The sequence below is a fragment of the Elephas maximus genome, chromosome 4, assembly GCF_024166365.1.
Source record: "Elephas maximus indicus isolate mEleMax1 chromosome 4, mEleMax1 primary haplotype, whole genome shotgun sequence".
NCBI classification, from domain to species: domain Eukaryota; kingdom Metazoa; phylum Chordata; class Mammalia; order Proboscidea; family Elephantidae; genus Elephas; species Elephas maximus.
The window spans coordinates 164,439,744-164,454,689 of NC_064822.1; the positions used below are offsets into that span (position 1 = coordinate 164,439,744).

A 14,946-nucleotide genomic window follows, 5' to 3' on the forward strand; every position below is an offset into this window, starting at 1 on the left:
TTATGAAAGTCATTTTTGTAGGCCCCACCCAAAAAAAAAAAAGAGTTGCCATCAAGTCAATTCCAACCCATAGTGACCCTGTAAGACAAAGTGGAACGGCCCGGTAGGGTTTCCACAGAGCACATGGTAGATTCGAACTGCTGACTTTTTGGTTAGCAGTCTTAGCTCTTAACCACTAGCCACCAGGGGTTCCAGGCCTCACCCATCCCCATAATAATTTAATTTCTTTGGTTTTTTTGTGTGTGATGATTATCCATGTTATTTATTCATGTTGCTTCAACAAATTTTCCATGTTCCTTAAATTGGTCAGCACCATGTAAATAAGTTCTGGGTGAAAAAAATTAACATTTTAACAGTACCCACTATGGTGCCATGCTAAACTCTTTATTTAATATTTTGCTTACTTCCATGTAGAGAAAAATTAATTTATAGCTATAGATTTTTAAGAGTCCGATAGATGTTTTTACTAGGCATAGGAAAAACACCTTGAATTTACAGGAAAGGAAATTTAGGGCAGAACTTTGGTCTGTAAAATTCTGCATTTTGAATTAATTTTATATGTACTATGTTTTAGTCATCATTAGCTTCATTAAAGGAGAAATTGTTTCATTTCACCATTTCTGTAGTCTCCTCGATTCACTTAGTGTGATATGGCAAAAATATTTTCATTTTCAAAATTTGATTTTGGTTTTTAGTTTATTTCTAAGTTTTTTGTTAATTTTATGCATCTTGATGATTCCAGTAGTTTTAGGTGTTAAAATTATCTAGATTGTGGACACAAAAATAAACATTTACAGAGTTGGCAATCTGCCTTTTTGTTCCAAGGTGCAAAGCATGAAGGTTTAGTAGCTAATTTGGGATCCAGTGGATCATAGCATTCTTGAGTGGTCTGGTCTAGTAGGCTACAAATTCTTGACAGAAAATATTTAAAGACATGGAACAGAACTGTAAAAAAATATGTTAAAAACCAAATCTATTGCCATCCTGTCGATTCCAACTCACAGCAGCCCTATAGGACAGAGTAGAACTGCCCCATAGGGTTTCCAAGGAGCTGCTGGTGAATTCACTCTGCTTGACCTTCTCGTTAGCATCTGTAGCTCTAAAACACTGCGTTACCAGGGCACCAAAAAAGTATGTTAAAAAATTGTTAGTGATGGTAAATGTAAATTAAATCATAAATTGACGACTATACACTATAGTAAAATGTTAAATGTACAGAATTCCGATTCACATTCCAGTGAACATCACCTCTCAGAAATTGAGTTTTTCCCTGGAAGATATGAGCCTATCTAATTGATGCCTATCACAACATGTGATTTCTGAATTTATTGTCTTTAATGTCAGAACAATACTCTGGAAGGTTACTATAATACATTTTTCAGAATTGGAGAAGTATGTGAAAATGATTTATAAAGCTTGTTCAAATGTAACTATATAGGGTAGTTTGCAGATTGCCTGAGTTAGCCACGTGACCTTGGGCTTCGGTTTCCTGACTTGTAAAATGAGGATACTAGTGTATCTCATAGGATTGTTAGACTTCAATAAAGTATTACACTTAGGCACTTAGAACACAACGTGGTACATAATGGGTACTCAGTAGAATATATTTTATAGTAATTATTGTTACTAAAGTACCTGGGCTACTAAAGGTAGGGATTAACAGAATTAGAGTAAATCAGAGTTATTATCGAAACCCTGGTGGCGTAGTGGTTAAGTGCTACGGCTGCTAACCAAGGGGTCAGCAGTTCAAATCCGCCAGGCAGTCCTTGGAAACTCTGTGGGGCAGTTCTACTCTGTCCTATAGGGTCACTCTGAGTCAGAATCGACTCAATGGCACTGGGTTTGGTTTTTTTGGTTTAGAGTTACTATCATGGAACTGTTGAATTTTAAAAAGAAATGAGAGATCATCTGGTAGCTGGGAGACACTCAGAGAATAATTCCAGCACATAGTAGATACCAGGATTTTTCATTAATTTTTTACTAAATGAAGCTCTCAGAGGTTAAGTGATTCACTTAAAGGAAGAAAGCTATCTGGAGCCAGAAATCAGTACGATTTATGGTTCCTTCTCCCTGAATGAAACTGCTGGTTTGATAATCATGTTCCTCATACCACCTATCTTCCAATTTCTTTTTTATTGTTAAATTTTATATTTTATAAAATGGCATTACTTCTTTGGAATGTTCTGCAGATTTTTGTTTTGTTTTGGGTAAATTAGGTAGCTTTATTAAGGATCCCTGATCTGTTTGACTTATGCAGATTTACTGGCCACTTAAGACTCTTGTACAGCTCAAGTGTTCATTATTTGCTTTAAAAAAATGCAAGTAGAAGGAAGTTGATTTCCTACTTTGATTTAATAATCCTGGGTTCTTTCTTCATAAGAAATGGATTTTCAAACATAAGTAACTTTTCCCTTCCCACATGGCACTTTTCATTCGTTCAATAATTATTTCAATGAAATATTTATGAGGTGCCTATTTCTGTGTCAGGCACTCTTATTTTAGATGCTTGGGGTACAAAAATGAATAATAAGACACTGCCCCTGCCTTCCGATGATGCTCTCTTAGCTGGCAGCATCTATTATCATCTGAGGCACATTAAAAATACAGATTCCTGGGCCCAAGGTTAAGAATCACAATTGAGATTTTGATAATGAACCAGATTTGGGCACTACCGTGTTCAGGATTTCACTATCTAGAGAAAATAAAGCATATAAATAAACCACTAACACAAAGTAGGTGGAATGTGGTGTCAGAAATTTCTTGAAAACCCTATGCTGTTGCTGCAGGAAGTTGGAATTCCTGTATGTTCTATTGATAATAAAATTTGAATATTACGGTGGAAGGAATTGTCTACAAGAAATATGGACCTGATTGATCTTTTTCTTATTATTTAAACTATTTGTGTTATGCTGTGAAACCTGTGAGAGCTGGAACTTGCTGGGACTGCCTTGTTTTTTGAGGTCTCACAAGTTTTCCACCTTTGACAGGGTACAGTCTTAACCACTTTTATATTGCTCGTTATGGTGGGAAATATTTGAATTTTCCTTTTCTAACAGGTTTCCGCCTTACAGTTTCCGGCTTTGCAAGTTTTACTGTATAATAGAGTTTTTCCTCCCCAATCTGTCCACTACTTTTTGAAAAAATCAAGCAGGCCACTTAAATGGGTCTGTTTCATTAAGAAATCTTCTCTAAAGAATTCAAGGTTTTCAGTGTAGAACTCTTAAACTCTAGGCAATTATTTTGGCCTCAAGGTATGGATTGCTTCAATATTTGAGCCTGGTAATTCTAGATCAGTGCAATATAGGTGTGTTTAAGCCTTCTGAAAGTGCCCTCTATACAACTTCACATCTGTTTTTTAAAACCTTTTTTAAAATTTTTATTGTAGTAAAATGTATATGACATAAGGTTTACCGTTTCCATTTTAAGTGCACAACTCAGTGACATTAATTGCATTCATAGTGTTGTGCAACCATCACCGCTATTTCCAAAATTTTCCATCACCCCAAACAGAAAAACCTTAAGCAATAACTCCCCACTCCCTCTACCCCACAGCCCCTGGTAACCACTAATCTATTTTGGTCTTTATATATTTGCCTTTTCTAGATATTATGTAGGTAGGAACATAAAATATTATCCTTTTATATCTGACTTATTTCACTCAGGATAATGTTTTCAAGGTTCATCTATATTGTACCATGTATCAGAACTTCATTTCTCTTTATTGCTGAATAACACTCCATTGTATATATATACCACTTTTTTTTTTATGGTTGTAAAAATACATAGGAGTCCCTGGGTGGTGCAAATGATTAAGTGTTCTACTACCTGCCTGAAGGTAGGTGGTTCAGAGCCACTCAGGAGCACCTGGGAAGACAGGCCTGGTGATCTGCTTTTGAAAGGTCACAGCTTTGAAAACCCTAAGGTGCAGTTCTGCTCTGCACACATGGGGTCACTATGAGTCAGAATTGACTCAATGTCAGTTAACAACACCAACAGAAGTATGTATATAATGCATTTGCCAATACAACTTTGGTGTGTGTGTGTACTTTAGGTGAAAGTTTACAGCTCAAGTTAATTTCTCATACAAAAACTTACACACATACTGTTTCGTGACATTAGTTGCAATCCCCACAATGTGACAACATACTCCCCCTTTCCACCCCAGGTTTCCTGTGTCCATCCAATCAGTTCCTGTCCCTTCCTGCCCACAGCCATTTTTTAATAAAAGATTTCTTATTACTTGACATTGTTCTTATTAGCCTATCTAAAATGTATTCCTCATAATCTTGCTTTCTATGAAGTATTTGAAATTTTTGTTTGTCAGAAACAAAAATTCTAATACAAGTCAAATAATGGCCTATTTTTTTCTCCACAACATTATTAGAAAGTAACGAAGTCATACAACTTTATAATTTTAAGCATTTTGTATAAATATTTCTAGGATGCAATGTTGACTGTCCTGTTCCCTTTAGTAGTAATTTGGGCCTAAAATGACTCTGCCTGATTTTTATGAGCATTATTTCAATAGGTGTTTTTTCTGTTGTTCAGTACTATGGTGCTTTCTGGGATTAGTGAGGCTATTTGTCACAACCCTAAAAGGTACTCATTTTTGCTTCCTTCATCTGTTTAACCTCGAATGTTTATATAGTTTTTCTAATAAATACTGCCATTGCTTAAATTATTTTAAAAACTCCTTTTGAAATTTCTCTTAAAGCTTGTTCTCTGTTCTTCTGACTCTTAGTGAAATGGGCATATAGAACTAAATCTGTGTGCATCAACTGTCAGAGGTGATGTCTGTCAGCCTTCCTTCATATGTCACAAACGGGTTACTAAAGTAACCACACTTGAAGATGTTACAAGGAGAATATTCATTTAGGCTTAAGTTCTCATACACATATTTAAAGGAAATAATTTTTTATATAAGTAATATAAATCTTTCTGGTAAATTTTTAAACTTTTAAGGATTATCAAAAGAGGTCAGTAGTAATTTACAATTACGTGGATGAAAATGTTTAAACCCAGTCAGACTTCACTTTGCACTTTTCATGCCAATATGTCCTCCTTGCCATCCAGAGTTAAATGCTAAGATGTGCAGTATAATTTTTATAAAGGTTGTTTAAAGGATAACAAGCGTGTAGTTGATTATAATACAGATATATAATGTATTTGAAAGTTGATTTTAATTTTGTTCTTTTCAATTTTTGATGCCGCGACCTCTCCTTTAGATAGGTAATCCAAATTGACTGTTTTTAACAATGTTGTTGTTTTTGTTGTGTGCTGTCCAGCTGATCCTGACCCATAGGGTTTCCAAGGAGTGGCTGGTGGATTTGAACTGCTGACCTTTTGGTTAGCAGCTATAGCTCTTAACTGCTGTGCTGCCAGGGCTCCGTTGTAACAGTATTGCCTTTAAAATTTTAGTTGCTTATTACATTTGCACAATTAGAATTGAAGTTAGAAAATTTCTCCAAATAATGCATTGCTTTTAATTTAACCAAATTGCTACTTGAAGGCTAATTTGCATGTTTACCACAATAATTATATATAAAACCAAATGAAACCAGTTGTCATCAAGGTGATTCTGACTCATAGGGACTCTGTGTAGAGTGTTATTTATAAAGGTAAATGAACACTTTCTAATTCGTGTGGAAATGATAACTGGACTTTGTTTACAGAAAGCCACAAAGAAAACTGATAAACCCAGACTAGAAGATAAAGATGATGTAGATGTAACGGAGCTCACCAATGAAGATCTTCTGGACCAGCTTGTGAGATATGGAGTGAACCCTGGCCCTATTGTGGGTAAGTTGGTAAAATTGTAATTACCTTTTCTGTGAAGCCATATCCCAAATCTTTTCCCCTTCCCTAGCTGTTAAAATATAGATTCTAAGGACTAGTCTCTCCTATATAATATTAATTATATGACTAGGACATTAATTTCCTTAAATATAAATGAAGGAAATAATGTAATAGAATTAAACCAGACAATGGCCGAAATTACTTCCGTTATTGAGATTGTTTCATATGGTAATCATATCACATTACCTAGTGAGACCACACGGTTCTAATATGACAATTGAGGAAAAACTGAGGTAATATAACTGGCCAAATGCATCCACATCAGTAAGGTAATGACAGACTTGTGAATAGAGCTCAAGTTACTCAATTCCTAGTAGCATAAGTACCCTTTTTCATTTACGAAGGGTTCCAAAAAGTCCTGTCTTGATTAAAATTCAAGATACCCTTAGAAACAGATTTTAACTGTAAAAAAGAAAACTTAAAACTAAATTTCCATCGTTTTATTACTTTTTAGGTTTATGATTTTGCAAGGCCTTAGTTCTGTGGGGTCTTGGCAATAATGGTAGTTACGGGCTCAACTGCTAACCAGAAGGTCAGCGGTTAGTGGCTGCTCCAAGAGAGAAAGATGGGACAGTTCTACTCTGTCCTGTAGGGTTGCTGTGACTCCAGATCTACTCGGTGGCAGTGGGTTTGGTTTGGTTTAGTGGTAACCTCAAGATGAGAAAAGTCCATTTTGATCTAAGCTGTGTAACATTTTTTTTAACTTCTTTTTAATTGCTGGAAACCCTGGTGGCGTAGTGGTTAAGTGCTATGGCTGCTAACCAAGAGGTTGGCAGTTCACATCTGCCAGGCGCTCCTTGGAAACTCTACGGGGCAGTTCTACTCTGTCCTATAGGGTCGCTATGAGTCGGAATCGACTCGACGGCAGTGGGTTTGATTTTGGGTTTTTAATTGTTGAAATTATACACAGAACAGCATGTACCAATTTAACAGTTTCTACATGTACAATTCAGTGAATTGATTACGTTCTTTAAGGTGTGCAAGCATTATTCTCCCCCTCCGTTTCCAAATTGTTCCTCCCCCCATTAATGTGCGTGCACTGCCCCCTAAGCTTCCTGTCTAACCTTTTGGTTGCTGCTATGATTTTGATTCCGAATGGATAGTTCTTCAAAGAGCATGATGTTCAAGGCAAACATTCTTTACCAAATAAGTTAACCTCCTGTTGGTTTAAAGAAGATTTCAGGGGGAGTGACAGTGATTTTTGAGTAGAGGCCTGTGGGAACTGAGTAAACTAGCCATGTAGGTATCTGGTGGCCTACTGTGTTCCAGGAACATAAGGAGGTGAGGGTGGCTGGAGCAGTGTGAAGAAGAGGCATCTGGTAGAACCTAGGACTATAGAAGTATGAGAGGGGAGGACCTTGTGGGCCATTGTAAGGACTTAAGTTTCTCTTTTGGGTGAGATGGAGAGCTGCTGCGGGGTTCTGAGCAGAGGAGTAACATGGTCTAAATTCTGCTATGAGCGCCGCTCTGGGTGGAGAACTGACTGCAGGGGGCAGGTACAGAGCAAGCCAGACCAGTCGAAGGTTCTTGCAGTAATCCAAGGAGAGAGGAGGATATGACGAGGCCTAAAGTGGTGGCGGTGGGGTGATGGGAAGTCATAGGATTCTGGATTTTTCTTTTTTCTCCCTATGGTTTTATTTTTTTATTATTTTTTTTTTTTTTACTTTAGACGAAGGTTTACAGAACAAGCTAGCTTCTCATTAAACAGTACACGTATTGTTTTATGACATCGGTTAACAACCCCAGGACATGTCAACACTCTCCCTTCTCTGCCTTGGGTTTCCTGTTACCGAGGCTGTGTAACATTTTGAATACTGTGGAGATTTGAGGATGCGCTTTTTGCTTAGAATGTGTCTTTTGATTTGTTTTATTTAATATGCCATTTTCAGATGGGTAATAATAAACCTGTTAATATAATTATCAATAGGCATTTGATACCCTTTTAAATATTTACAGTTCCAAAAGAGACATTGAAAATGTTTATTATGTATCAACATACGCCAAAGTAGATGTTCATCTTAATACTGCTTACAAAACGTTCCTAGATGTGTATTGTTTCTTTAAAAATTTCATTTTTATTTTATGCATCTTGTAGAATGCAAGGAAGGACATATAGCTAGTGTAAAACAGAAAATAAAACCTAATTTCTGTTTTAAATTTATGTTGAAACATGGTAAGAATTTATTATCAGTTTTAATTTGCTATCTATTCGGTATATGATTTTTTTGTAATATCCATTTTCCATAAAAGGTAATTTTGACTGCATAGTAGTTCTATTCAGATGTAACTTGTAGGATTTTCCTTTTCCCCATAACTAAATGGCTATGTAGAGGTGTATTAATCTCATAAGAGTTGTGACGTTGAAATTACGATAATTCTTCAGGGGGTACAGTGTGTTTATAAAAATGACTTTTCTACATAGGTAAGTACAAAGATGGGTAAAAGCTACATAGTACTGGAGAAAATACAACGAAGTCCAAGACAGCTGGAGAACCTTTTCAGTCAAAAATACTTGGTTGTGCGTGGTTCTTCAGTAGATGTTCTATAGTGAGATCTTGCTCAATCTATTCTCTGTTCTGTGCTGTTGAAAGAAACATTGATGTACTACATGAATATCCGGCCGGGGGGGTGGGGAGGACAACCAACTATGTTAGAAGAGCCCATTGTATAGTGTTTTTTAGCACTTAAGTTTAGAAAAGTGTGAAAGTAAGGTTTAAATGTTTAATCCATAAGCTAGACCTTAAATAATTGAAAGCTGATTAAAATATAAAAATTAGTAGCAGGTAAACAAATATAAAAGAACAGGCAAAAACAACAGCTAAGTAAGGAATTCTTAATAGCAACGAAAGCTTCTAAAGCAGGTTCTACCTTAATTCAGGGACAACCAGGAAGCTATATGAGAAAAAGCTGCTGAAACTGAGGGAACAAGGAACTGAATCAAGGTCATCTACACCTCTGCCAGCAGTTTCTTCTTCAGCAGAAAATACAAGGCAGAATGGAAGTAATGACTCTGACAGATACAGCGACAATGAAGAAGGTAAAATTTTGAAAGATGTTAATAAAATACATGTGATTTTTTTTTTTTTTAAGACTAATTTTAGGGTAACAGTGACTATGAAAAAGGTAATATTTAAAACACTATTAGCAAAAAATGTAAATTTTTGTTCAAGTCATAATTCAAATTATCAGCCTCCAAGTAATTTGAATAAAATATCTTTTGTTGTTGAGAATTCTAAGAAAGAGAAAACACAAATATTTAATTTTTCCATCACCTGAAATTGCCAGTTATCTTTACTTCTAATTGTTTTTCTAAGAGAATAAAATATTACAGATGAATTCCCCATTTATCTCATTCCTTTTATCACCTCCACAGAAGCAACTGCTATCATTAATTTGATGGTTCTTTCCGGTCTGTTTTTCATACTTGTATATATGCATCTACTTAATACGTGGTATTATTTTGTGCTTTAAAAAATCTTTACAAGTGGTATCATGCTATGTGTTAGCACTTGCTTTTCTTTATGTTTTTGAGATCCTTATTACATATATATCTGGTTTATTCCTTATATTAATATATATTGGTATCATTTACATTTGGCATATTTTCTCTGTTTTCTATCAACAGGTTTTTAAGTTGTTTACAGTATTTGCTAGATAATTTGATTTGAAGGCACCGTTAAAGCAAATAGTGTGACATATTTTTAGTAGACTATATTATTTTAAGATTAATTTGATCATGATAGTTAAATACTTCTTGAGAATAGTACATGAAATAAACATCTGTTTAAATTTAAGTACAACTTGGTGTTTTATAAACTGTTATTAATTCATGTAACTTACTTCTTAATTTTGTGATTGTTTAATTTGTCCCAAAATACCTTTATCGTCATAAAAATTGCCTGACAGGGCACAGTCTGCCAAATTGGCTGTTAGGACTATGCACGTATTTAGCCTTTTCCTTCAACAGCACTATTTTAGCAAAGAGGCAAAGAATAAGCTCAAACACAGGTAATGCTTAAACTTCCTGCCTCTTTTGCCTCTACAGGAAAGAAGAAAGAACACAAGAAAGTGAAGTCCACTAGGGATTTTGTTCCTTTTTCTGAACTTCCAACTACTCCCTCTGGTGGATTTTTTCAGGGTATATCTTTTCCTGAAATCTCCACCCGTCCTCCTTTGGGCAGGACTGAACTACAGGCAGCTAACAAAGTACATACTTCTAAGGGAGACCCACCTAGGGAACCTGTTATTTCCACAACGTTGCCTGGCAAGGGACAGTTGGAGAAGTTAGCCTCTGGAGGGAATTTGTTTATTTCCTCCAAATCTAACCATGATAGGTGTTTAGAGAAAAGTTCTTCGTCATCTTCTCAGCATCAACTCACTGCTATGTTGGTCTCAGCTGCAGCTTCTCCTTCATTGATTAAAGAAACCACTACTACTTCCTATAAAGAAATAGTAGAAAATATTTGTCGTGGAGAGAAAAGTGGAATTCAACCATTATGTACTGGGAGATCTCATATTTCAGATCATTCGATTCTCTCCAGTGAAAGGGAAGGATTAGAAGAGTCTGAGAGATCACAAGTAATTTCTCCACCACTTGCTCAGGCAATCAGAGATTATGTCAATTCTCTGTTGGTCCAGGGTGGGGCAGGTAGTTTGCCTGGGACTTCTCACTTTGTACCCCCAATGGATATAGAAAACACACGGAAGAGAATTGATCGATCTAGTTTTCAAGAAACTGAATCCCTGTCTCCTCCACGAAAATTCCCTAGACGCAGTGAGAAGTCGGTAGAAGAAAGGGATTCAGGTTCCTTTGTGGCATTTCAAAATACACCTGGAGATGAATCGATGTCTTCTTTTGCTAAAACTGTTGTGTCTAACTCACTCACTACCTTGGGCATTGAAATGTCTAAGCAATCACAGCATGATAAAATAGATGACTATGAACTGTCTTTCCCCCTCCATGAATCTATTTTAAAAGTAATCGAAGAGGAATGGCAGCAAATTGACAGGCAACTGCCTTCGTTGGCATGCAAGTATCCGGTTTCTTCTAGAGAGGCACCACGGATATTATCAGTTCCAAAAGTAGATGATGAAATCTTAGGGTTTCTTTCTGAAGGCAGTCCACCAGCAGGTATTCAGGCAGCCTCCAGTGAGGCTTGTGATAAGCAGTTAGATTTAGCACTATGTAGAACATACGAAGCTGCAGCATCAGCCTTGCAGATTGCAACCCATGCTGCCTTTGTAGTTAGGGCTATGCAGGCAGACATTAGTCAGGCTGCCCAAATTCTTAGCTCTGATCCTACTCAAATGCACCAGGCCCTTAGGATTCTGAGCAAAACATACGATGCAGCCTCATATCTTTGTGAAGCTGCATTTGACGAAGTGAAGACGGCTGCCCACACCATGGGATCTTCCAGTGTGGGCCGCCGCTATCTCTGGCTGAAGGATTGCAAAATTAATCCAGCTTCTAAGAATAAGCTCGCAGTTACCCCCTTTAAAGGCGGAACATTATTTGGAGGAGAAGTATGCAAAATAATTAAAAAGCGTGGGAATAAAAACTGATAAAGTGAAGAACAAAGGCATCTTTGATATGAGGAATTTAGGAGCTTTTCTATCAATTTCAAATGCTTATATGCCAAAATTTTTAAATCTTTTTAGTCTACGGATCGGGCTAATTTCAGTTACCAAGCTTCTACTCAGTAAATTATAGTGTAAAAGTAAATGCTTACATACAGCTACCTTTTTTTTTTTTTAAGTTGCCCAGATGAAAAGCTTGGTACAAACATTTTAAAGCTTTTTAGGTTGCATTTCTCCCTCATAAATAGTTCACTGTTTCCTGTTTTACTTATGCTTTTACACTCTTAAAAATTAAGAAAATTGCAATAATTAGAATCTTCACTGTTTTTAGTAGTATCTATGCAGTCCCCTTTATACCTAGGGCAAAATTAAAAAATGGTTACACATTCAAAACTGATCTTATTCTTTTTGATACTGCCATTTAATATCTTTTTACTTTGTAGAACTTGTCCACATTATTGCTCTTAATCTCACTTTTGTTTGCTTTTTACTTAAGCTACATCATTCATAATATTCTAGATCAGTGCGACTCAAAGTGCCAGTCTGCAAAATGTTACTGGTCCACAGACAAGATAAACGTGCACCAGAATTTAAATACAGACACACTTTCTAGGGCAGTTGACAGGGTGAGGTGGTTTTTTAGAGTTTTGTTTTTTTTGTTTTGTTTTGTTTTTTAGTAAAACATTATTAAGGCAGCAATGTATTGATTTACATTCTGGTGCAAGTACTTTGTCTCTTCATAGACTGGTAGCAAACAGTTCGTGGACCAATACCAGTCCATGGACCACACTTTTGAGAAACCCTGCTCTGGACGATAATGGATGTTCCAGGATAATACGTTCTCACCATCACTCTAGTTTATCAGATTAGCCAGATGCTGGAAAGATGGTTTTTGTTTTTTTTTTTTAAATAATACTTTAAAGGGTGTTGTGGTTCATGGGGACCCCAGGTGGCACAGTGGCACAAAAGGTCAGCAGTTTGAATCCACCAGCTACTCCTTGGAAACCCTATGGAGCAGTTTTGCCCAGTCCTATAGGGTCACTATGAGTCGTTAACCAACTCAACGAAAATAGGTTTTTAGCAGTTTTCTGGTTCATGGATAATTAGGCTTAGCAATGTAAATTTTAAAAGCAAATTCGAATTATTGGTTTTAAAAAAGCCTTAAGAAATACTCTATCCCAGTGTTTCTGTCTATATAAAGCAATGTATTATTCTTTGGTTTTGTTTTTATGATTGTAAGATGAAACAGTTTAAATGTAGAATTTATTTGTGTAGAACACAATTTCTTTTGTTTTTATGGAAAATGGTAGCCTTAAACATAAGCAAAATATAGTCCCTTTGGTACTCCTCTTAGCCATTTCCATATTCTTATACTACACATGTCCATCTTTACATCTTACTGAGGGTAATTTTGTTATTTGTCTTCCAAAATGTACATGTACACATGTACCTACTAAGTGCTGTGTGATTAAAAAAGAATGTATTACTGTAGAATGCTTCTGCAAATTCAATAAAGTTGTTAAATTTGAACAGTTTTGTGTGGTCTCCAGAAACATGTTGTATGTGTGTTTTATTCTTGGAGTTGGCAACAAGTTAGATATTTGTGGATGTACAACCTTTTTCCATTTCATCTTTGACACTCCAGTGGTATAGGTGAAAATATTATTGTTTTGTTGTTTTTTTTTTTTTCCTTTTTGAGGACCATGCTTTTATTAGCTGTTGGAATCTAAATTTGTAAGAATCTGTAACAAGATACCTCACTTGTCTAACCAATTTCTTCCCAATTACCAATGAGATTTTTACTTTTTTAAATTCTTAGATTCTGAGTTAACAAAGTGTAAGAGTATATTTTATAATCCTATAAATAGATCCAATAATAGAAATGTTGGAAGGTAGGGGATGGAGTTGGAAGGTAGGGGATAGCTTAGTCATAAATAAATACTGAACTGTTTGAACTAACCTGGTAAAAAAAGACAATCACTGCTCATTTTTAGGAAACTTTGCTCTGGACTCTGACTAGTACTAGACTGACAACTTGGCACAACACGTAATACAGCTCTTTTGACCACTTTAGCACAACTACAGTGAGTTCATGCAGAATTAAGTTAAGCTTTTGTTTAAGAATTACTCTATGCCTGCCTCTTGGGTGAGAATGTAGTCGTTTACCTTTTCAATTATTTAGTGATAGAGTTTATTATTGACTTCTTCATTAATTTTTCTATACTATGATAGCCACAAAATGGAGTTTTTTTTTTATCAGTGTTTTAAAAATCTGGATCTTCAAATGGTGATAAAATCCAAGATGAGGAGAATGGAATATTGAAGCCTATAAAAAGATATGAGTTGTTAGGTTAATAAACATCATGATTTAACTACTGTATGTACTGTCTTCTCTTCAAAGAAACGCTACTTTTATTACAGAGGGGAGGGAAGCAGTGATCTGTCGTACTTCTCTGTGAACAAGATTCCTCTTTCTCTCTACCTCAGTTGTAGCCACATCAAAAAAGGAAAGAAAGACTTAAATTGCCCATAAGTTTTATTGTCATTGTCATTTATCATTTATTGAGTTAATAGAGACTTAATACCATTCAGATTTTTTTTTTATTCTTAAAATTGCTTATACCTTTTTCTTTTCCACATTCCAAATTTTAGTTTGATAAACGTATCCCTGTTGCCTAGTGGTAATATATGGACAAAATAACGTTAACAGCTACGTACTTTATATGTCCTTGTTCAACATCTAAGTTGTTTTGAGCCAAAAGCCTCCCTGGGAGCAGTTTGAATTTAGTTTATATTTAAGGCCTGGGAAAAGGAAAGGAGAATAAATAGGAAGTAGTGTTTTTAACATGGAAACCGTGGCGGCATAGTGGTTTAAGAGCTGCAGCTGCTAACCAAAAGGTCAGCAGTTCAAATCCACCAGGCACTCCTTGGAAACCATATGGGGCAGTTCTACCCTGTCCTATAGGGTTGCTAGGAGTAAGAATTGACTCGATGGCAAAGGTTTGGGTTTTTTTGTTTGTTTGTTTGTTTGTTTGTTTTTGGTTAGTAGTCTAACACACTTTGGACATGTTATCAGGAAGGACCAGTGCCTGGAGACAGACATCATGCTTGGTAAAGTAGAGGGTTAGCAAAAAAGAGGAAGACCCTCAACAAGATGGACTGACACTGGCTGCAACAATGGGCTCAAACATAGCAACAATCATGAGGATGGCACAGACTGGGCAGCGTTTCATTCTGTTGTACGTGGGGTCTCTAGGAGTCGAAACCGACTCAACAGCACCCAACAACAGAGTGGTGATCAGATTAATGAGTGGGAAAGATAAAAATGGAATAAAATAGAATAGAAAAGGAAAAAAAGGCAAATTGTAATTAAACAATTTGGTGTATTGAGGTAACACCAATTGATAAACTTGTGTTACATTTTAATGTACCTAAAACCAGGATTCCAAAATAATACTAGGATGACTTTGTAGTTTGTTGTATGTTTCAGAGAGTAATGGTTTCTCTGGTGTT

At 36.0% G+C, this 14,946-nt stretch overlaps 1 protein-coding gene across 4 annotated transcripts in view; it reads left to right on the top strand.

Annotated features, from left to right (window-relative positions):
* TMPO (thymopoietin) overlaps window positions 1-14,946 on the top strand; it is a 29,702-nt gene that overhangs the window by 2,309 nt on the left and 12,447 nt on the right. For 3 of the 4 annotated variants that reach the window (XM_049884133.1, XM_049884131.1, XM_049884132.1), the window contains exons 2-3: window positions 5,673-5,799; window positions 8,735-8,893. In XM_049884133.1, coding sequence (XP_049740090.1) covers window positions 5,673-5,799; window positions 8,735-8,893 — 286 coding nt within the window. Of the gene's footprint in view, window positions 1-5,672; window positions 5,800-8,734; window positions 8,894-9,901; window positions 14,942-14,946 lie in introns of those variants that run through there. The other variant, XM_049884130.1, reaches the window with a different exon arrangement.